This window comes from Octodon degus, unplaced genomic scaffold, assembly GCF_000260255.1.
Source record: "Octodon degus isolate 3935 unplaced genomic scaffold, OctDeg1.0 scaffold00038, whole genome shotgun sequence".
NCBI lineage: Eukaryota > Metazoa > Chordata > Mammalia > Rodentia > Octodontidae > Octodon > Octodon degus.
Window position 1 is genome coordinate 13,674,976 of NW_004524614.1, and position 24,497 is coordinate 13,699,472.

At 35.1% G+C, this 24,497-nt stretch overlaps 1 protein-coding gene and 1 pseudogene across 9 annotated transcripts in view; one reads left to right on the forward strand and one right to left on the reverse strand.

The window, feature by feature from the left end:
• The window catches only part of Nbea (neurobeachin), a 760,086-nt gene that overhangs the window by 283,343 nt on the left and 452,246 nt on the right, over positions 1 to 24,497 (forward strand). For all 8 annotated transcript variants that reach the window (XM_004631077.2, XM_023714988.1, XM_023714990.1 and 5 more), the window contains one exon: positions 20,218 to 20,656. In XM_004631077.2, the coding sequence (XP_004631134.1) occupies positions 20,218 to 20,656 (439 nt within the window). The remainder of the gene's footprint in view (positions 1 to 20,217; positions 20,657 to 24,497) is intronic.
• On the reverse strand, positions 17,815 to 20,172 carry LOC105742142 (annotated as a pseudogene). Its single transcript, XR_001117089.1, has 2 exons — positions 20,164 to 20,172; positions 17,815 to 19,409 (listed from the first exon to the last, which is right to left on the reverse strand). The product of XR_001117089.1 is annotated as a protein phosphatase 1G pseudogene (transcript).

Genomic DNA, 24,497 nt, shown 5'->3' on the forward strand with positions numbered 1-24,497 from the left:
TATCTGGAGAAACTGGGATGGTGTTATGGAGAGAACCTTCTTTTCTCCATAATCCCATCCCAGTTTCGCTTATCTCTTGAAACTTCTTCCCAACTTACAATATCTATTGTACATTTCTTTTTTTAAATTTTTTTTAACAATGAGAAAAATTGTTTATAAAGAACAGTGATTATAATTTTGGGTGACTTTTATTAGAAACAAAAGAATCCATTTAGGCAATAAAATGGTATATTCAGAGTATATGTGCACTTTAACTTACGATGGGGTTACCTGCCAATAAATCTGTAATAAATTGAAAATATCACATATCAAAAATGTATTTATTATACCTAACCTGCCAAGCATCATGGCTTAGTAACACAGTACGCTATAGGAGTCATTCACCCACAGGTGCACAAGGCTTTTTTTTAATTTTTAAAAAATTATTTATTTATTTGGTACAGGATCTCACTACATTCTTGAACTCTTAATGATCACCCTGTTTTAGCCTCCGCAATGGTGGGATTACAGGCATGCACCACCATGCCAGTTTGGGTGGCCAGCGCTGCATGCCCACGATTGTGGGGATGGGCGTGGGGTACCAGGGATCGAACCCGGGTCCTTGCACTTGCCAAGCAAGTGTTTAGACTGCCTAGCTATCTCCCCAGCCCCATACATTTTGGATCTTTTTTATTCTTTCAGCTTTTCAAGCTAAAGAGCAAATATGATGTTTAGACATGTGCATCAGGTTTATTTCACTTATGAATATGGTCTCGAGTAGCATCCATTTACCTATAAAAGTCCAGTTTATCCTTTTTTGGCTTAGTAGTACTCTATTGTGTTAAAAGAAAACATCTTTTTTAATCTATTCTTCAACTGATGGGCATTTGGGTTGTTTCCAAGAGGTAGCTATTATAAATTGTACTGTTATAAACATGGGTGCACGTATATCACTGTGCTACAATGTTTTTAATTTTTCTGGGAAGATACTTAGAAGGGGAAAGGCTGGGTCAAACAAGAACTCTCATCCGAGTTTAAGGAATCTCCACACTGATTTCCACAGTGATTGCACTAGGCTGTGCTCCCACCAACAATGGAGAAGGATTACTTTTTCTTCACATCCTCTGCGGCATTTGTTATTTGTTAATTTCTTGATAATAGCTATTCTTTCTGAGTTGAGATAGAATCTTAAGTGTTGTTTCATCTCTTGAATGACCAGTGACATTGAACTTTCTCTATATATTTATTTGCTGGTCATGTTTCTTCATTTGAGAAGTGTATATTCATCCTAGATGCCCTTTGTTGTGTTGGGTCTTTAATTTGGGAGGTCTGATTTTTTAAAATTCTTTATTTGTTCCGATAGTAGTACTTTGTCTGAAGAAAAGCTGGCCAGAATTTTTCCTCACATTATAGATTGGCTTTTCATTGTGTTGGTGGACTGGATGTCTGGGGGTGCATCTTGTTTAAGTATCTTATCAACTTCTTTTATTATTTAGGTTAATTCCTGGGCCAATGCTTATAAATTACCTGTGGTTGGTTGCTTTGTTGCTAGAGCCATTAGGAAATGACTACTTCTCCAAGATATTTTTCAGCTATAGCTGGTTTGGGGGTTTTGAGTCTGTTTTAAGATCCTATTTCTTCAATTTGTTGAGGATGAAAAGTTATTGTTTGTCCAGCACCTGGTATTTTGGCTCTGTGCCACAATATTTTCATTGACCTTTAGTCTATCTAAGTCTTGGAATACCAGGAAGAACATCTGTGTTGGACAGTTATGTCACTTTTGGCTATAACAGTACCATCAGTAATGACAATAGCATTAAACATAGCCTAGAAAATGACAAACTGAATGATTAACTTGCCACCTTTAACTGTATGGACTAGATGTGTGAATATATAACAAAATCTAAAACAAAACAAAAAGATATATGTGATATATAAGTCCTTATTATATGAATTTTGCCCTCGGGTTAAAATTTAAAAGGGGTTATGGAGAAAATATAGGAGTGGGAGAAAAGGAAGAGACTAGAAATAAGACTGGAGGACAAAGGGGGATCACATTGATTGTGGCAAACTGTTGCAGAAGACAGGAAGGAAAGAAAGAAGAAAAAACAGAACCATAACCACAGGGAAGCTAGAAATTATGTTCACAACATTATAAAAACTTACAAAAACAAGATCAAATGATGAAGGAGAGTAACAAAAACAAAATCACCACAGCAAAAGACATGAGAGAGCAAGGATAAAAAAAGAAAAAACTCCACTTGTAGGTATGTCTCTGTTCTTGGTGGTAGACAGTGTGTGAAGACAGAGTCTGAGCCTTGCTGCTTTATCCTAGAAGGCCAGCAGTACAGTTTTGGTGGGTTAGTGGATAGACTCACTGAACCTGTACCTTCTGGTGGAGTAGACCATTCCCATTCTGCCAGCTGCTGTCAGTGTACCTTTCATGAGCCTGAGCCTAGCTGGGAGCCCCTAAATGGAACCGGACCCTGATCTCAATTCTGAGCTCAGCTGGTCCCTCTCCAAGATGGCTCCCAGCAAGTACTCTCTCATGTGGGACTAAACTTTCATCACTCACTTTCTTCACATCCACTGCTTCCCTCCACTGTTGCATTTCTCTGTGTAGCCCGTTGGAGTCACCAGCAGCTACCATGCATCCATAGGTTTGAGCTACTCTCATCATGTAGTGCACTCTGTCTCAGGCAGAAGGCAGTACCAGCTGCCTCTGTCTTCTTCATTGAAGTTTCTCTCTTCACTCTGTGGTCTTTAATTCATGCTTCAGATCCTTTCCGGGTACAGGGGACTCACCTCTCAGCTACTTGTCCTCCTCATGTTGCTATATTCCAGCATATGGATGACAACTCTCACAGAGGCTCTTGTCTGCTACTTGCCAGGGTGCCCTCTTAATGCCCCACATTTCAAGTTTTAGAGTTGAAATATACAATAGACAAAATGATAATGTATCTAGGTAGGGTAGATTAGCAAGAGATTAATAGCTGCAGAACAAAGAATTATGATATGCAGAAATGTGTGATAGCCTCCATGCAAAATTCCTGGAGATGATGAATATGATGGATTGTTAGTTTTGCAGTTGATTATGTTATATGCCACATACTTTTAAGGAACAATGAGTATGTAGGCCAACCTGGCTTAGTCATCTGACTTCTGTGAAAGTAGAATTTTCTCCACTAGTAATAGATCTCTCTGGAAGTCAGAGAGATTTGAAGTGTAAGAAAGATGGGAGTAATGACTTCATAGGAGCTTGTAGGAGATAGGACCATTCTCCAACTGACACCCAGCAAGAAAGTTGGGGACTTGAGTCCAAGACTGAAAGGAATCAAATGCTGCCAATAATTGCAATTAGTTTGGAAGAGGACTCTGGGGCCAGGGAGATAGCCCAGTAGAATAAGTGCTTGCCTGGAAGAGGACTTTGAGTTTAAGATGAAGCCATATTTTAATATATTCCATAATTTGTTAATGTTATAGAAGGCCATCTTTTGGAACAAATCAAGCTAGCTAAGTATTTTTTGTTACAACTTGATGAATGCATAACTACTTTTTATAATCAAGCAAACTTTGAACAGTATAATGAAATGAAATAAAATGTCCTTTTTGTTTCAGTTTTATTGCTGGCCAAACAAACATAGTTATGAACTATATTAAACCGAGAGGGGTCAAATGTGTGGAATTTGACTCTATATACAAAGTACTTACTTTCAGTTACTGAAGTGTGTTCTAGAGTAGTTGCCCTGGCTTAAGGACCTTGCGCCATATTGTCAACCTGTTTTATCAAGAAAGCCTTGTCATGATACCAGGTTTAGCTTACTTGGACCATGGCCTTAGGGACTTTCATTTGTTTCTACCTAGATCTCCCACATGAGCCTTATATGCTCATTGGAAGGGCTTTTGAAAGGTTATTGGATTATCGGGGCAATATAGCTGACTTGCTGTTAGGAGGGGGTGCTGGTTGCAAAAGGTAGGTCACTGGGGCTGGCCCTGGGAAGGTAATATTGTTCTTCCTGGTTCTTCCCTTATTTCTCTGCTTCTTGGCTTCTGTGAGATGAGTAGCTATTCCTTTGCTGTGCCATGCTATCCTGTCTTTGAGCCAGCCTACTGTGGGCTGAAATGCAAGCCAAAATAAATCCCTCCTGAATTTGTAAATGGTCAAATATATTGTCCCAGACACAAAAAAAGTAACTGAGACAGGGATACAGTTTTAAACACTGAATTGCTTTAAGTCTGAAATGGAAAATTTGCTGTTATTCTCTTTATTGGCAATATAGAAGTGAATCAGAACTGCTATTTTATGCTGTACCGCAGTCTTATTGTGAGATTTTGTGATAATGTTAGAATTAGAATATAGTAAGCGTATAGTTGTTTCTACAGGGTAAGAAACCAATATGATTCCACTTTTTAAAGATAAATTAGGGCCAGCCAAATATCTCAGTGGATTAAAGCACCTGCAAGCAGGCACAGGGGCCAGGGGTTCGATCCCCAGGCCAGCTGTGCTGGCCCCGTCCCTGAGTCATGCTGTGATGGCAATTGAGACTGGGCATGGTGGCACACACCTGTAATCCCAGCTCTTGGAAGGCTGTAAGCAGGCATATCACTATAAGTCTGATCTAATAGTGAGACCCTAAACTCCCTGTAGACCTTTCCCTAAAATAAAAAGATAAATTATATTATATATTGTACTTTTAAAATATTTATGAACTCTGCTTTCAAACAGGAAAGAATAACAACCCGATTTTCTTTTTTTATTTTTTATTTTTAAAGAGAGTACTACACAGATAACATGTTCTCCACAAAACAAAAAGTAGAGTATAGTAGAAACACAGTTACTATGATGTGTTTCGCAGGAATTACAAATAAAATATCTTGGTCTTTAGCATTGATCTGATTTTGTTCAACCTCAGAAAGTTATCACCTTATATTGATTTGAAGAGGTGTTTTGTTGTTTTTCCTCCCCAGTAATAGAGCATCCATACAGAGAATGTTCATGGATCTGGAGTCCATTTCTTTCATTAAAGTATAATTGTATTTTTGTTATAAGTACATAAGATGAAATATTAGCACTGGTTATTGATAAAAATTGAGGATGTATCTTGTGTGTGTGATGCTAGAGATCAAACAAAGGATCTTACACTTGGTAGGCAGACACTCTTTCCTTAGTTACTTCTTCAGGTCCAATATATGTTTTAAAGTTAATTCTTAGCTTTTATTCTCTAGTTTCATTTGAAATAAAAAATTAAAATGGATTCTCAGGGGTCTTTTAATTTTTGTTCTGTCAGCTCCCTCAGTGTTACTTTTTCTTCTTTTTTCTTCTTGTAATGTTTTTGAAATAAAACAAAAGAAGTAATTTTTGTTTATCAGTTCATTAGTGCTATTTAAGTGTACATACTGATCACATTAATCATAGGGAATTTGTGCCTGTATATATCTTGATTCCTATTTTTTCCTATTCCTCTTCCTTTTCTTCAACCCATTTTCTCCTAAATCTTATTTCCATGAGTTGTACCAATGTGAGAATAGCATGGATTACAGCAGTTGACAAACAAATGGTGGATTTTCACATCATGAACTTATAATATTTATATTCCAAATATTAGTTCAATACTTTCATGTAGACATTTCTTTTAGTAACTCACTATAGAAATGATTCCTGAAAGTATAACCTTAGATATTATTTTTTCAATTTTTAAAATATTTATTTATTTATTTGCCGTGTCTTATTATGCAGCTCAGATTTATAGTGATCCTCCTATCTTAGCCTCCCCAGCTCTGGTATTATAGGCATGCTCCACAATGCCCGGTTTTATGGGGCCAGCACAGCATGTGCTGCCAGAGACCAAACCTGGGTCCTTGCATTTAGGTAGACCACTGGCCTATCTGCTCAGCCCAGCCTTAGACATTCTTTTAGTGGCATTTTGCCTAAAATTTCTTACTTGGCTATAACCTATAGGGAAGAAAATTATAATAGCAGTTTTTCCTTTCTTCTTTTCTTTCACTTATATAAATTTGCTTATTAGAATTTGTGCTTTAAGAGTAATAGTAATGGCTACTTTTAAATTTTTTATTATATGTATTTATGATTTTCAGTATGAGTTTTTGAGATTTATATTCCTTGTGAAATGATTAAATCAAGTCACCAATTAGTATGTCTATCACCTCACACACTCGTTGCTACTTTGAAGAGTTAGGACACTTAAAATTGTTTTCACTGCTTATTTTCAAGCATACCATAGATTTTTTACTTTAGATACTGTATGGCAAAATATTTTCCTAGACCGTACTCAACTGGAATTTTGTACCCTTTTACTAACATTTTTCAGACCCTGATAACCCTTTATATCTGTTTGTGTGAGTCTAAGTTTTTTAGATTCCACATATAAGTAAGGTACGTGATGGTGTCTTCCTCTGTCTGGCTTATTTTATTTAACTTCGTGTCTTCCTAGTTTGTCCATATTGTTGCAAATAACAAGAATTTGTTAGTTTTCATGACTAAAAATATTTTCTTTATTTCTTCATCAGTTCAGCACTTGGGTTGGTGCCATATCTTAGCTAATGTAAGTAATGTTAAAATAAAAATACAGATGTGGATAGCTCCTTGGCCTACAGCTTTTTTTTCCCTGTGAGTTTGAATATATAGTCAAAAGTAAAATTGCTATATTTTACAGTAGTTGTATTTTTGGGCTGGGGAGATAGCTTGGCAGTCTCAGCGCCAGCCTGGTAAGTACAAAGGACCCAGGTTTGATCCCTGGTACTGGAGCCATAGGCTCCCCATTCCAGTCCTGAAATTGTGCATTGTGGTACATGCCTGTAATCCCAGTGCTTGAGAAGGTTAAGACAGGAGGATCACTATGAGTTTGAGCTGTATAGTAAGACCATGAACCAAATAAATAAGTAACTAAATAAATAAATGAAAGGTTGAAAAAGGTTCTATTTTTAACTTTTCAAAGAACCTGCATAGTATAATTTCTGTGTACATTTGCTTTCTCACATACATATTTTATTTTTTATAGCTAAATAAATAGGATTGTTTTCTTGATTTCTTTTTTGATACTTTGCTGTTGGTGTATAGAATTGATTCTGATTTTGTATGTTGGGTTTGTGTCTTACAATTTTACTAAATTCTATTATTGTTGCTATGTATTTTTTCCCCAGTACAGTTCTTAGTGAAATATATATATATTTCCATGTATCTCAATAGACAACTTCAGTCTATCCACTTTGCATGTATTTGCTTTTTCTTGCTTATACCTTTAGCTAGAATTTTAGTATTGCATTGAATAGAACCTATCTTATGTCACCATATCTCTAGTGCATTGCTCAGTGTTCGAAAGTAAGTATAGCAAAATGTTCAGCAAATGAGTAAATTAGTGAGAGAACTATGTATGTAAATTATTTTTGGAAAATAGATTTAATTAATAGTCTGAAAATATATTTAATTAATAAGTATGATAAGAATGAAAAGAGTTTTTGCCATTTTATCATACAAGTTGTAGAACCTTTGTTAATTTAATCAGAAGAAAGTTGACATTTAGATAAATTTAGGAATAAATATCATTATTAGTTTTCCTCTAACTTATGATCAGGGAAATGAATAAAATTAGATAAGATATACTGTATAAAAATATACATTGCATAAAATGTCTGCAAATGGGTGGAACATTCTGTGTGTCAGTTAACATGTGAGCATTCCATGCATCATAAATATCTCTCTTAATCAAATAGAAGAGAAAGTGTCAAGAAGTATCAGTTGGCAAAAGTTACCAGGTAGCAAAACTATTTGGAAAAAGAGTATGTATCAATTTATCTGTATGTGTTTACATATATGTAACACAAATGTATTACATATAATAGATAATATATTTTGACACGCTAGTGATTAAACTCATGGCCTTTGCACTGAACTACTACCTCCAGGCCCTCTTATTATTAAGAGAGAGGATCTTGCTGAGTCATTAAATTGCCCAGATTTTGTTTGAATTTGTAATCTTCCTGCCACAGACTCCCAGAATGCTGAGATTACAGATACATCCCATGATGTCTGGCTAAGAAATAATCTGTATTTTATCTCATGTGTTACATAAATTGTTTTTATTATCTTAGATATAAAAAGCTGGGCATATTTAATGAAAATTAAAAATCAATGCACATTAATGGAAATATTGTTTTAAAACATGTCAGTAGAAACTAAAAACTATGAAGTAAAATGTGATTCATAAATTTTATATACATCTATATGTTTGAAAATATTGACAAAATAAAAAAACAAATGCAGATAGAAAAAATGTTCTAAGGGGCCAGGGAAATGGCGCAGTGGAATAAGCGCTTCCCTGGCAAGCGCAAAGGCCTAAATTCAATCCCTGGTTCCCCCCCCCCCCAAAAAAAAAAAAAAAAAAAAAGTTCTACTTTTGTGAGGTGAATAGTCTTAATGAATAAAGACTCTAACATATGAGTTAAAATACATAACAGTCATGGAAAATATAGAAGAAAACCAAATAGATAATGAACCTAAGAAAGGCAAAATACAGGACAAGTAGACTGATAATCAAGTAAATGTATACACAAAGAAATATATCATAATTTGCCAAGTTGGATAGAATTTGGAAGAATGAGAAGCTAAATATGGACACTTTATGGCCAGGGAGATGGCTCAGTAGGATAAGCGCTTGACTGGCAAACACAAGCATCTGAGTTCAATCCCCGGTTCTGCCAAAAAAAAAAAAAAGGACACTTTATATGGCATATAAATTTTCATGATTTTTCATGTAGTAATTTTTCTTGTAGAATTCTGCCCTAAGGAAATAGGAATATACCAATAGTTTAAATATAAATATATACCTCAAATTTTAGTTATTGCATAATTAGAAACATAATTAACAATATTTATTTATTACATTTATTTAATGTTCTAGTATTCGTTATTACAGATAGGTTAATTTTCTCTTGATTTTACAAAAAATATTTACATAGTAATCATTCTATGAATATATCATAATAAATAAATACTTTTATATATTAGTACTAATATAATTTTCTTGAATGCTTACTGAGTAATTATGTTAACCATGTAATGTTTGTTAGGCAGTTAAATGTGAAAACCCTGTCCACCTATTCCTAGCATTTTTTTTTAAAAAAGTCAATCTTTTAAAATACTATAAACAGGGGCTGGGGAGTTAGCTCAATAGAATAAGTGCTTGCCTGGTAAGTGCAAGTGCCTGAATTCAATCCCCTGTTCCTGAAAAAAACCCCAAAAAACTATAAATGTCTGTTTTTCACATCGGTAAAACTGAAATAATTTCTTAAATTTTTTATTAACTTTTGAATTCCTTTGTCGTATGTTTTCTGAACAAGTTAATTTCCTATTATGTGCTAGTTATTGATTTTACATAATAGTGAGAAGACTATCTCTATGAAGCTAACATATTAGCAAGGGAGTTTTAGAAACCACTAATTTAAATATATAATTGCAAATAAAATTGCATCTTAAGGAACACATCTTCAGATTATAGACGTTTTTGTTTAACAGCCAAGTTAAATTCTTGTGATTAGTCATTAATTGAATTGAAAAAATGAAGAATTGACCAATAAATGAGGAATTGTAGGCGGTATGTACATTATAATATTCAGAACCAAGAAATGGTTACAGGGAACTCCAACTTGATGACTTTGCTTTTGTTTGCATAACTTTGACATGCAATGCTGGGCATATTTAATGCTGTAATGTACAAAAGAAGGTAAAATTAGAGTACTGTGTGTATAGTGCAGTCAGCAGAAATTACCATACTGTAAAATGTGTACTATACAAGAAAAAATACATGGAAGCTTCACAAAGAATATACAAAGCTATACCCCCCACAAAAGAAATAAATCTGAGTGGCAGGTTTTAAATCCACACAATACGCATTGGTATTAAACAACTCTTAAATAGCTGATTAAGCGAGGAATATCTGCATTATGAAAAAGTATAAAAGACAAAACCTAATTTGGTTTAGAAAATGGAAATGCCTCTTTGGTTATGACATTTCTGCTGAAAGTGAAGTATGAGTTGAATTAGTTGGGGAAAATAATAGGGATATTACTGAAAAATGAACTGCGTGTTCTGACAAATTGGCTGGCATATTTCTAGAACATATGTTGGTTAAATATAATAATAAAGCTAAAGGGAAGCATTACATGAGTTTATATAGGTAGGAGTTAAGTCATGTAAGGCATGTAAAAACTATGTTAAAGCTTTAGTCTTAAGTAGACTATTGTGTTTATTTATATTGCTATCAGAAGAAGTTAGCATAGACTTAAAACAACACATTATTATCTTGCAAGCCTGATCAGAAGCCCAACATGGGTTTCAGTGGACTAAAATTCTGGTATTGTTTCATTTACATTTCTTTCAGGAGCTCTCAGGGTATGGTCACTTTGCTTTCTTTTTCCATCTTTAAAAAACCACCCATATTCCTTGACTCATTAACTCCTTCCATGTACCAAGAATGTGCATTTCCTAGAACATTCTGTTGTCACAACTTCAGCTAGAAAAGACCTTCCATTTCCAAGAACTCCTAGGGTTATATGCAGCCCACCTGGATATTTCAAGATAATTCTCCTCATGGCTTATACATTTAATGTCCCTCTTGCCATGTGAAACAGAAATTTTCAGGTTATGGAGATTAGGATGTGGACATCTTTTTTAAGGTGTGTGTTATACTGCCTGCTATAAAGGTGATAACCAGGTTTATAATTTAAAAAATATATTCTAAATATGCTTTGGGGAATATATTGGAAGGGGTTCCAGATTAAACCATTAAGAAATTGTTGCTTTCAGAGTAAGAGATGCTATTGCTTAGAAGTATAGAGGCAGTGAAAAAGCCTGAGGGAATAAGATTGTTAATAAGTTCAAGGATAGTCTGGTCAACTTCAGAGACCCTAGCTATTGTGGTCAGGGATTTACAAGGGTTTACAATGCAGTACATATGATGTATAGAATTATTTTGTAATAGTCACCCAAAGAGTCATATGCAAAAAGACTTTAGGAAATCTGTCCATACACTAAAGACCAAGCTGAGGAACTGGACCCAGTGGTTATGTCCTGCAGGAGTCCAGCTAAAGATGTAGAGCCCATAAAAATGCACCCCATGCATCCAAATAGAGGTGAAGAGCCCACAACAATGTCTCAGGCAGGCTTGTTTAATGGATCTGCACTGGGAAGTCTCAAAGGTCAGAGGTAGAAGCTACAAAGCTTGTCCAGTGAGATAAAGGATCTATGTTAGCAGGCTGAAGAATCTGTACTGGAATCAGGAAGCAATGTGCAAAGTAAGGCCCAGAGCTCCTTTGACAATGAGAATAGCCAAGTTCATCAGGAAAGTCAGTGTGACAAACTTCTCCAGGAAAACCACTAACTCCCTGCAGCTTCTAAAACTTATTCCTCTCCAGTTCTGCTTCTTATGCTACCAGCAGTAATCCTCAGGTGGGCCTGCCACACGCAGCACCACACTGGTCCAGTTTAACTGGGTGTTACAAGTTGACTATGAGTTGTCAATCTGCCACACTACCTGAAATGAAAGTAAAAAATAAAAAAAACTGAGATAGCTCAGTGGCAGAACACTTGCCTAGCATGGAAACTACTTTGTTCAATCCAAATAAATAAATAGGAAAGTAATGCCTTTTCTTTTGTTGGTGAGGCAAAGTACTAGACACCCCAGATTAAGGAAGGAAACTTCATGTAGCTTATAGTTTGTGGAAGTTTCATTCTGTAAGCAGCTGGCTCCAAGGCAGCAGGTAGCTTGTCACAGGGACCACAGTTCAGGGCACAGAAGATAGCAAAAGCAGCACAAGCAAAATGGGTTGGGTGAGGGGAGCAATCCTCTTTTTCTCTCTTATATTGTATACAGGCTACTTCCCCTAGGGCAGGTGTAACACTCACACCATCTCCATGTCCTCCTCTTGCACAGGTTAAGGATGTTTACTAACTGAGGACCCTGACTCCTTCTGAGTCATTTAGTTAAATTACAGGACTTCTCAAGTTGACACAATGTATCAACCATTATGGTAAATTAGAAGTGTACTTTGGAGGTAAAATGGACATGATATGGTAATAGATAAAGAAATATGAACTTTCAAGCTGTTCCCTGGGTCTGAAATACTGACGTAGTTAAAGGACCACTTAATAAAGCAGACAGGAATGGCGGTAGGTAAAGATAGAAGAGAATGATGAAGACTTCCATTTTGATATGTTGATTTTAAGATAGCTAAAGTGATTTTCTCAGTTTTTTTTTTTTGGGGGGGGGTGAAGCTTAAAGCAGAAAATTACAAATGATGACTTAAGTTTTATGACTCTTATAACATACTTAAAACTGTTTTCTTCTATTCCCTGTAACTCTCAGAGTAGCTTATTTGTTGGAGGTGTGGAAAACTAATGAGTTAAACCATAATTGGAATTTTTATTAATTTGGTTACAGTACCATTGTTCTATTCTGCCTACCTACAGGATAAAAAGGAGAAAGTCTAAAAGACCTGGAGGGCTGAGCATGTTAAGGGTAGGTGTTGAGAAGAAATTTGTAAAGAAGCATGATCAATGGAAGAGAGACTGTATTATAAATAAACAGAAGAGAATAACTGATGGGGTGCTTATGTGCTGTTTTCTGATTTTTTTATGAAATGGTGATAATAAAACTATGAGAGCTGAAAGCACAAAATTTGTTTTGATTATGTTATACACTATTCATATATTATGTTTGATTATTATCAATAATGTACTTTCCATATAAAGGAATAAATCTGAAGAAAGATAAATGATGTATCCTAAGGAAGGTAAAAATGATTCTTATTTTTTTTCAGTACCAGGAATTGAATTCATGATCTTATGCTTCCCAGGAAGTTACTTAAGCCTCTGAGTTCTCTCCCTGACATAAATGATTCTTAAGTGAACTTCAGTCTTAATTTGAAAGGCTGAAATCTGAACCATTATATAGTAGTCAACTTACTAGCTTATGTAATTTAATTATAGTTATAATATGTTTGGTTCTGTAATGTTTTCTGCAATTTTGAAAACGTTATGAGTAGATATGTTAAGATTTTTATTAGTGTTGGTGGTGGCTTTAATTAAATAGCAAAATGTATGAAGCACTTAAGTTTTGAGTTAGTTTTTATTGAGAAAGAAAAACATCCAAGCTAGTGCAAGAGAAAAGTGTGTATACATGAATATTTTACAATAGCTTGTTGATAATTTATTCAAAATGTAAAAGTTGAAGCAACATTAAAATTTGATTTTCAAATATAATTTGGAGACAAGATTTATAATAGAAAGTGAAATAAAGACCTCCAGAACACAAAGCAGTTAGAACCTAGCCATGATACTGGATCAACTTTTTTCAGTTCTCTGGAACATCATCAAAGAGTAACAACAATCCATAATATATTAATTTGGGGAAAACTATGAACGGCAAGTTTAATGAACAGTCAAACAGAGCTGTAATTTCTATGTCTTGCTGCTGGGCCACTTGAACCACTAGTGGTACTTGCATGACAGTCCCATAAGATGCCACTGGTGGTACAAACCACCAGGAATGTATTAATAGTGATTTAACTTGTCCCGTTGCTGGCCACTCTATAAATGGTTGATAGCCTGGAAAATAGGAGGCAAGAAACTCCTAATAGCTACCAAAACTAGCAACTAGAAGTCACTGGAGAAAGAGGTAGACTATAGTTGTATTTCCTGCTAGAGTTTCATTCCTAGAGCAGTGAGCTATTTGAGCTGCTTGGAAACACCATGGAAAAACTTCATTCATAGGCTTATCATTTTTTTACCTGATTGAACTAGTTTGGTAGTGAAAGTTCTGTATTCATGGTATTTGTCAAAGGGTTCATTGGCATTAAATTGACAGTGCCAATTTAGAAAAAAAAATAACCTTCTTTAACATCTTAATTAGAAGATGTGTGAATGAGGTACTGTATCTATAGATTCAGACATGTTATAGGAGGGCCCAGTCTTTTGCCTTTGCTGACCTTGAGGCCTTGCACAAACAGGAAGTGCAAACTGAGGAAATGTTTCAAACTGTGGGAACATTGTAAGGATGCCCCAACACATGTGGATGTGCGCAGCCTCTAGCAAAGGATAGCCAAAGACTTTTAAGCTAGTATCAGTCTAGTCTTTAGCTGGCATGATAACTGAGAAGGTATTTCTGTAATTACTATGACAGAAAATATATATTACAGAATTAGCTTAAGAAAACAAATAGCTTATTAACACAGCTTTAGATATTTTATTTACTAATTTAACACATTAATATTACCTGGATTGTTCAGTATTTATGTAACTTTTAATGTACACCATAAATATCTTTAAATGTCTTTTTAAAGCCAGAATTCTACACCAAGTCTATAAACTAATTAAATTCATGCTGACAGCTAGATTGTAGTTGATAATTAAATTACACTCCATAAGAAAAGTTCGTCTATGCTAGTATCCATCATCTTGGGGGTTTTTGTTGTGGTGGTGATGGTGATTGTTGTTATTTTTGTTAAGGCCATTTTGTTTCTGATTTTAATATCCTTTGTCCTGCTGTTACAGAAATGTCATTATTGCTCCTTTCATATTTTGCTGCAGCTGTTTTCCAAAATATGTAGCCATCTCTGTGTCTGTATATCTAAATCTGTATATCTGCATCTGATCTATATTTAATCCATATCTATGTCTAATCTATCTATCTATCTATCTATCTATATATATATAATCAGTCAGGAGTTGTTGCATACACTTATAATTGCAACACTTGTAAGGTTGAGGCACAATTGCCATCAATTCAAGGTCAACCTGGTCTACATAATGAGACCGTATCTCAAAAAAAAGTAAAACAAAACAAAAATACATAATCTATATGTGTACAACTGTGTTTCAAGTATCTTCATAGTGAAACTGATCATCTCAATGCAAATTATCTTCTCATGTTTTGTGCATAATTTTCTTCCTCAAGGTGCAAGGTTTTTATTATCACTTCCATTTGAATGATACAAAAATGTATGGTTGTTCTCTTGGCTTACAGATATGAATATCCCAAAGATTGTATGGACAGACTTTATTGATTCAAGACTTAATTCATGTTTTCTACCAAGTTTCTCCTTCAGTGGATTTACTATTTCTGTTTTAATATTTAAATCTTTGATCCATTTTTACTTTAGTACATAGTGATAGACATGGGTCTAATTTTAGTCTTCAGCACGTAGAGAGCCAGTTATTTCAGATCTTGAAGATATAGGGGTAGGCAGAGAGTTCATGAACAAAAACCAAACTGCATGGGAAATTCTTCAAAGAATTAACAACTGGGATCTCATTGTATTGAAAAGTTTTTGCACGTCAAAGAAATCTCCAACAGAGTAAAAAGAAAACCCAAAAATTAGGAAAAAAATTTAGCCAACTATCCCTTAGACAAAGGACTTCCATCTAGAACATATAAATAATTCAAAAATTAGGCCCCCAAAATTCAAAGACCCAATCCAAAACTAAGCATCTAAGATGAATGTACACATCTGAGAAGAACAAATACAGATGGCAAATAAATATATGAAAAAATGGTAACCATCACTGGTCAGTCAAGAAATGCATTTTCAAACAACACAGAGATTCTGTCTCACCCCAGAAAGAATGTCTGTCATCAAGAAGTCAACTAGTAACAAGTGCTGGAGGGGCTATTGGGCAAAAGGAACTCTTCTCGACTATTGATAGGAATGTAGACAGTACAACCACTATGGACATCAGTGTGGATATAGCTCAGGACACTAGGATTAGAGGTCCCAATCATGCTAGCTATTCCCCTCCTGGGTATTTTTCAAAAAAAAAAAAAAAACTGAAAAAACATCATACCACAGTGATATAAGTATACACTCATACATTTTTTTTTTTTAAATGTAGTTAGTACAGGGTGTACAGGTCTCACTACACAGATCAGACTCATAGTGATCCTCCTGTTTTCAGCCTCCCAAGTGCTGGTATTACAGACTCTCAGCACCACACTGACTCTGAGCTTCCATCTCAGTGTGCCCTGGGGACGGACCAGCATGGCACACTAGTGATTGAACTCTGGTCCCTGTTCTTGCCTAGGTAGATGCTAATTTAGTCCACTGAGCTGTCTGGCCGGCCCCATACACTCATATTTCTACCAGTGAAATCTGTTGAAGCTAAATCTTGGAAACAACCCAAATGCCCATCAACTGAGAAATGGATAAAAAGATGTAGCATTTGTATGCAATGAAATATTACTTAGCTATAAAGAAAGATAGACTGGAGACTTTTATAGTAAAATGGATGCAACTTGAGACTGTACTCATAAATGAAATAAATCAGATGCACATGTCATATTGTCTCCCTACTGTAAAAACCTGAAAGTGTAAATAAAACCTGAAAGGTGCAGTAGATACTGTAAAAGGGAAAGAAAATGTTCAAAGAAAAGGAACATCTGGGATGATGGAAATGAGATAAGGAAGGGAAATATATTCATATGTGGATATACACAGGATAGCATTGATAATGGTAGTGTTGATTTCTACTGGTCTGTTGAAAGAAACTTTAAATTTTTTTCTTTTTTAGCGAATTTTGCATGCTTATATATTGCAATTTGAACAACTAATTTGAAAACAACAATATGCAATATAATAGCCATTGTCAAATTCCTATCATTTTGTTTAGTGAAATTTTGTATCATTTCTGATTTTTTTTTTACTATTTTTTATTCTCTTTCAAAAAAGATTTAATTCATAAACAATCCTACTTATCCTCTTCTTTCAGTGACTCATTACTATTTTTTCTTGTGAGGTGTTCCAAAAACATTGTGGGATGTTATTTGCTTATTTGTTTTGCTTTGCTCTTACTGTGCTTTACTGCAATGCAGTTTTTTAAATTTTTTGTCTTAATTTTTCTTCTAAGATTTTCTTTTAAAAGAAATCAACCTCTTACCTGTTTTCTTCCCTGTGCCTTGCCTAGAGATTGAGATTGTCTTTTCAAAACTTTCATGTACTTTAATCTTTAATCTTTGAAGCACTATACAGTACATTGAACCTATTTACCTTAATCATCAGTGATTTCACTATTATTACTACATTTCTCAGATTTATATTTTCTGATAAGATACTTCTGTTCTTTCAAACAAAAAGAGAACGGTGTTTTTGCTTTTGAAACTTTTGCAAAATTATCCTGAAATTAATTTGGAAAATTGATAAAATTTACATCAATTAAATTTGAATATCATTCCATTAATCTTCATTTATGAAAATAATGAAACTATCTTAGGGACAGGGTATAAGACGTTGAGCCTGTTACTGAACAAATTCCATCATGTGATCTTTAATCCTCTTAATATGTCTTGATCCCTCCCACCAACACTATTCTTGAAACAGCATTTCTGGGCCGGCCAAATGGCTCAGCATTTTTTTTTTAGGTTTTGGCCTTTAGTCTGAAAAAGTGTTGATTGAAAGTGTACAACAGAGAGCAAGTGCAAGCGGCTGGGGCCATGGAGCCGCCAATTTAAAAAAAAATGTCTTTAAGTAAAGTGTTCACAGAGCTAAAAACCAGAACTGCCAGTCTTTCCTCCAACACAATAGAACACAGGAACAGAACCTGTGATGAGCCCAAAAGAGCAAGGAAGCAACTGGGGGGGGGGGGGTCATCAGAGGCTCCTGGGCTGCTGTGTGGAGGAACAGCCCTCTTTGAAATAGGCCAAGAGAAGCCGCCCATCTCCCCCTGCACACCTGATACCTGCTGCTAAGGCTAAAGGAAAAAGACAAAACTCAGTCTTAGGTCTGGAGGGCTCAGAAAACAGTCTATGTGGATAGGCGTTTGGATGACTGCTAGTCCCTCTTGGCTTTCTTGTCGCTGTTGCCATTCTCTTCAGCCTCCTCAGAAGCACCTCCTCAAGTTTCCGCTTGCCGCTCTCTGGCTAGAGTTCTGCTGTGCTTCGGGGCTTGAAACAGATGATGATGCAGGTCATGTTGTCACACCCTGTGCCATCCCCCAAAGTGTCTGGTGTCAGGCACTGATCCAGCAGCTCTTCCGTAATGGATGACAATAACCAAAGCTCCCCATTTTCATCACGCTGGGTGATCTTTGACTGAATAAAGTCTACAACTTCCTGGCTTCTCATCACATTCCAGATGCCATCACAAGCAATGACCATGAATTCATGGTCATCAGTGAGAGTCAGCACCTTGATGTCAGAAAGGGCTAAAATTGTCTGTTCCTCAGGCTGCAGGTTCTTGTTCCTCTTGTAGAAGTGGTCTCCAATAGCTCTGAAGAGGTTGAGGCCCCCATTGACTCGTCCATCCATGGTGACCTTGCTGCCAGTATTCTTGGTGCATGCTAGCTCCATTTCATCCTCAGGTTTATGGTCATAGGACATGTCTAAAGCTTTGCCAGTCTCAGATACCACACAGCCAGAATCTCCTGCGTTATCTACAATCAACTGCTCTCCTCGTATGAGAATCACCACTGCTGTTGTGCCACTGTCAGAACCAGGCTCCTCTTTGCCTTCCATCCCTGGCACCATCATTTCTTCTACATCATCCTCTTCCGCCTCCTCAGCGTCATCCTCATCTTCCTCATTCTCTGCCTCCTTGCTGCTATAGCCATCCTCTTCCTCACTACAGTCCTCACTGTCTTCCTCATCCTCCTCCGCTTCATCTGACTCTTCCTTACTGTCCTCAAAGGACTTGGACTTAGCAACTTGAGGCAGCTTGTCGGAGGCTGATGAGCAGGAAGGCCCAGCCTCACCAGTGGGAGTGCAAGGCTTACCAATTTGGCCTGCCTCAGCCCCACGTTCCAAGTTGGAGGAAAGGCCTGTGTGGGCCTTGGATGTGGGGCCATTTTTCTGTGAAGGAATTTCCCTAGATGGGTCCTCAGGTCCTGCCTCCCCATTGAGGCCCTGGGACCCTGGTTCCTCACCTATCCCAGCTCCATTTTTGCTGTGGGGAGGGCCCTTGTGACAGTTCTGCCCGTAGCGTGTCAGCAGTTTTTCAATAGTCATGGTAGCCTCTTTATGCAGCAATGCAGCCTCCTCGCACATCATCTTCACTAGCTACTTTATCTTTTTCATCCTCATCTTCTGTGGGTCTCCCTGCAATCTGGGCTAGCTCTTTAATGACTTCCTCAGTAATAAGTTTGGCATCTATAGCCAAAAAGCCATCTTCTAAAGCCTTCTGTAGCTTGCCTTCCTTGTAAGCCTTCTGATCTTTGATATCAGGAAGATATTTGGCACAGTACAAGGCAACTTCCTCCCCTAATCTAGCATTAGTCAAACTAAAGGTATCAGTGTTTGAGAAAACATGGCTGTCTCACTGTCCAGCTCAGGGATACAGTTGTGAGCATCTTCCATAGAGATACGCCAGCCTTGCATGGCGGAGAAGCCATAAGGCAACGGGAGGCACAGGGCGCTGACCCCACCCCCAAGCTCAGCATATTAAAGTGCCTGCTTAGGCAGACAAAGGACCTAGTGTGCCATGCTGGCCCCATCCTCTGGGTTTGCTGAGAGGGCAGTTGAGACTGGGCATGGTGGCACAAGCCTATAATCCCAGCGCTTGGGAGGCTGAAAATAGGGTTACTACAAGTCCTATCTATGTAGTGAAACCTTTCAGACTCCGTACTAAATAAATAAAAGAAATTTAAAAAGAATGAACAAGAGCATAGCAAAATGATTATAGTGGCAAAAGTTCTTGAGGGACATTATTGTATAATTAAGAAATTTATTCTTTTTTGAATTAATAATTTAACATGCTTTATATTTTAAAAATTCTTTTGAATTTTATGATTCATATGTATGTGATTTTAAATAATGTCTTTGTTTAAATATTTCAGATACTTTATTACTGGTTATTGAGTTTGCAAAGTAAATTTTAAAATTACTTCACATATTTAAGGAATTTTAAGGAAAGATAAAAATTTTTTTCATGATGGGTAACTAGTAATGAAAAGGAAAATCTATAATAATAATTATTAATTATTATGAGAATATTTTTCTGACACTGTCTTATAAGAATTAATTTTGAAATGTCAGATTATTTGTTAAACAGTTTATCTTAATGTTTATTGAGCAAAATAATGAGTATAAATAGATATCTTTAATATAGTACATTATTGTATATTCAAATATGAACTTGCAAATTTTTTTACATTTTTTTCCTTATTCTACTATGAGAACATTTTACCAATGACATGAGGCTTTCACATGTGAAACTTTTAAATTATTTTTTCCATTACAGAAACACCTGCTGCATTTCCAGATACTATAAAGGAAAAAGAAACTTCAGGTCCTGGTGAAGATATTCATCTAGAAAGTTCAATTCCTCATACAGATTCAGGAATTGGAGAGGAACAAGTGGCTAGCATCCTGAATGGGGCAGAATTAGAGACTCCTGCAGGTCCTGATGCCATGAGTGAACTATTATCCACTTTGTCATCTGAAGTGAAGAAGTCACAAGAGAGCCTAACCGAAAATCCCAATGAGATGTTGAAACCTGCACCGTCCATATCTAGCATTAGTCAAACTAAAGGTATCAATGTCAAGGAAATACTGAAAAGTCTTGTGGCTGCCCCTGTTGAAATTGCAGAGTGTGGTCCTGAACCTATCCCATATCCAGATCCAGCACTGAAGAGAGAAGCGCACACTATTCTTCCTATGCAGTTTCATTCCTTTGACAGGTAAGTACCAGTCTTACTATTCATAAAGATCTTCCTGTAGAAAGAATTAAACTGTTAATGTAGAAAAGCTACAATGTCTTCAAAACTTTAATGTGAATTTTCATTACAAAGACTGTTACAGTAATTGATCAAGCTGATTACTCTCTTAATAAAGCATTTTAATAATACATCCTAAAATGGAGATTTTAGTAGATATGGGAACTAACATATTGAATTGGATGCAGGGAAACCTGGTTCATAATGGTTGAAAACATTATGACGGTACTGCAGTGCATTGCAGAAATCAATTTGTTCTTTTCGAATTTAATTGTTTTGAGTTTAAAACAGATGAAGAGATAGGCAACTTCTCTCCAAGATATACTATCTCTCTCTCTCTCTCTCTCTCTCTCTCTCTCTCTCTCTCTCTCTCTCTCTCTCTCAAATTCAATTTTATTTTACTTTTTTCCATTTTAGTATTATACCCCAGCTATTGTCAGAGATTAAGTAGCTTCTTTTTAGTAGTAAAACAATTTAACTTTTAAGTGGAAGTATATTGAGAAATAAAAATGATTGAGATCATCCTTATTATCCTTAGAGGATTTCTAGTGTTATGTAAAAGCCATATTTTGTAGCATGTATTTGAAAGTAAATATACTCGAAAGACATTTTGGTATTTTAGGTATATAAACTACATCATAGTCTGTGTATCTATATTTAAATATTAGGTCATTCAAAACGTGTTAGAAATGAAAGAGTTTTCTGCTCACTCTATATAGAATAAAAATGATAGTTTTTATTCAAAGCAGCAAAGCAACATTTTATACATAGCCAATCTGTGCATATAAATGTATCTTGCTATTTAAACACATATGCAGCATTACAAGATTGCTTAGCTATCATGACTAACAATAGTACTGTACTTAATTTTGACCATTGGGATTATTGCATATTCCAAATTATGGTTTCCTATTTTAATGCACAAACTGAAGAATCTATGGTTTATTGTCTGAATTAAGTCAGTGTTTAAAAGACCTTTACAATTTGGAATATATAATGCATATTATATAACATAAGCTTAACAAGCAAATATTTTTAGTTTTAGAGAGTCAAGACTGAGTTAAGAAAATGCTTTTTTAGGACTATAACAAGTAATATTTTAGAATTGAAGGGTAGAAGTTTTACAGTGAAGCCACTGTGTTTGCATAGCTTATTCTTTTCATTCACGAATATAGTTCAGACTTTGCCTACAAACACTTTAAGCAATGCTTTACATGTATTTCTTGAAAATTTGTTGTATAAATCTAAAGGCATTAGTTATATATTTCTGTGGGATATAAAGATGAAGAAACTTTTTATCCTTAGTGAATTTACAGTATAAGGAAATGATTGTAAAAGATAAAATTTGTTGCTTGAAAAGTTTTCAAAATTGAAAAATGGTAGAACTATAACATACTGGAATTTTTTTTGCTTTTAGTAGTTTGTGGTGACATATTTATATGTTCATTCATATAGTTATTGTTCCTTATTACACTTATACTATATTGATATTCTCCATTTCTGTATTAAGTTCATTTTTTCCACAATGTATTTGTATTTGTGTTTATGACTTTGAATAAAATTTTTCCTTATTAAATATTTATGCTTTTTAATATCCATAGTATGTAACTATAAATGCAGCAATAATATAAGGTCCTTTTAAGTTTTGTTTCATATTTTCTTTTAAGTTGCATTTTTAAATTTTACTAAAATGCCAACAAATACACAGAGTTATAGTAATTTATTGGAATGTTAAAGCAAAATATTTTTGTTTTAATTTATTACTTTTCACTAAACTTAAAGCTGTCAAGAAGTCACTTGAGTGCCAGTATTCTTAGCTACATAAAATTTATTACACATTTGAAAGTGTTGCTTTAAAATAAAAGGAAATTTTGTTCTTGGTAGCATTTGTGTAAAATACAGTGGGACTGGAATCATTATTTTAAATTGCGTAAGTAGAAACGAAATGGAAGAGCACAAAGCATATTTCAAATCTTTAGGAAAAGAATCGTCAGTGTAGTTAATATATGCAGTAGCTCAAGTACTATCAAATGTAAATGATGAGGTGATATTGATGAAAGGAGGGGATTGAGGTCTCAGGGGGCACCAATGATGGATTGAACAGAAGCGGCCTTGCACTGCACGTAACTCAAGTCTGTCGTCTTCACTGCTCAAAGCCATAATGGGAGGTGGCAGTCTGAAATGAGTTGCCACGGCAAAGAGTATTATTTTTGAAATGCTTTCACACAAATCACTAGGCCCTGCATACAACTTAGTTTCATGCTTTAATGTCATCAGGAGGCACAAATTGGTGTGTCTAATTGTTTGCCACCTGCCAGCAAAATGAGCTGCCAGCCAGCCAGACGGGTTTGATTGTCTGTCAGCCATTCAATAGATTGAGAGTGACAACATCAGAAATTTAACTTCAAACTCTGAAGCTTTGAGCAGATTTTCAGAGGCATCATCCCTACACGTGCTTCTGAACCACTACGTTTTTCAATTATATTTCTAGTATATTGCTGTTACTTGCCTTCTCTGTCTTAAGGTAGCTGTAATTACATTATAAGTCATATACACATTTTTCTGAAGCACTGACATTGGAAATCCAAGTTATAACATGTCTTTTAACATCAGACTGAGTTCCTTGAAAATCTGGTCCAAAATGACAGAATTTAGAATGAAAGTCCAGAATGCTACTAGTTTCAATCATAAAATTATCATGGGTCTTATTCTACCAATGAAGTGCCTTTCGTTTTTATCTTTGATTAAAAATAGATGCAAACTCAGTGGCACTTTTACTTCTAATGAAGTCATATTTCCTAATAATATTGTGTAATTCTGATAAAAATCATACATGATTTTCTTTTATTAGCCAATTGTTTGAAAACATATTAACAATAATTCCTTATGCTTACTCTAGATATATGTTTAGAAATAGCTTCTTAAAATGACTGATGAATTTGAGTTGTTAATGTGCTTATTATGCCTTGTTTCTTTCCATGTAAGTGAAGCATTGATAAATCTGTGTTCTGAAATTTAAAATATTTTCATTAAGGAAATTACATGAGATATTTGAAACATTTCATCTAAAATAAACTTTGATAGTTAAAATTTTTATCAGATAGTATGAGATAATATATAATTTTTCTGAGTATACAAAATACTTATTCTCATTATTTCTTGTAATCATCCATTTAAGATTTAAGTACATATTGTTATTTTAGTTGTCCATTTTAGATAAGTATATAGTTTGTTTCACTGAGTGTTCCTGAGTATATGTTTATGAAGCATAAAAGTGCTAGAGATCCTGAAATACTGTTATATAGTGAGGAAAAATGTTATGTATAAAGGAAATATAATGGTGAGCAGTTTTCAACATTTCTGTGACAGTGAAACAAAGAGAAATGTATATAATGTATTTTCAAACAGAAAAGCTTAATAATGTCAGAATTTATGTGAGTTCCTAAATTCTCCAACAATACTCTTTTGATTTTTCATATTGATCCAGTTTATTAAATATTCTAGCTGAGGTATTAGTTTGATGAATTAATGACTATCACTCTTCGTTTTCTCTAAAACCACCTATTAAGATTCACCTTATTTTTTAAATTAAAATTTAACCCTATAGATTACATACTTTTCAATCTTCTGAGAATTTGGTACGTATTTGTGACTTAGCTTGGTTTTCCTTTTGTAGGGTTTCCTGATACTGCACTTAGAACAAAAGGAAAGAAAAGGCAGTACTTTCAGTACATTTTGCTTTTTTAAAATTTTTATTTATTTTTATGTATTTGGTACAGGGTCTCACTACACAGCTCGGACTCAT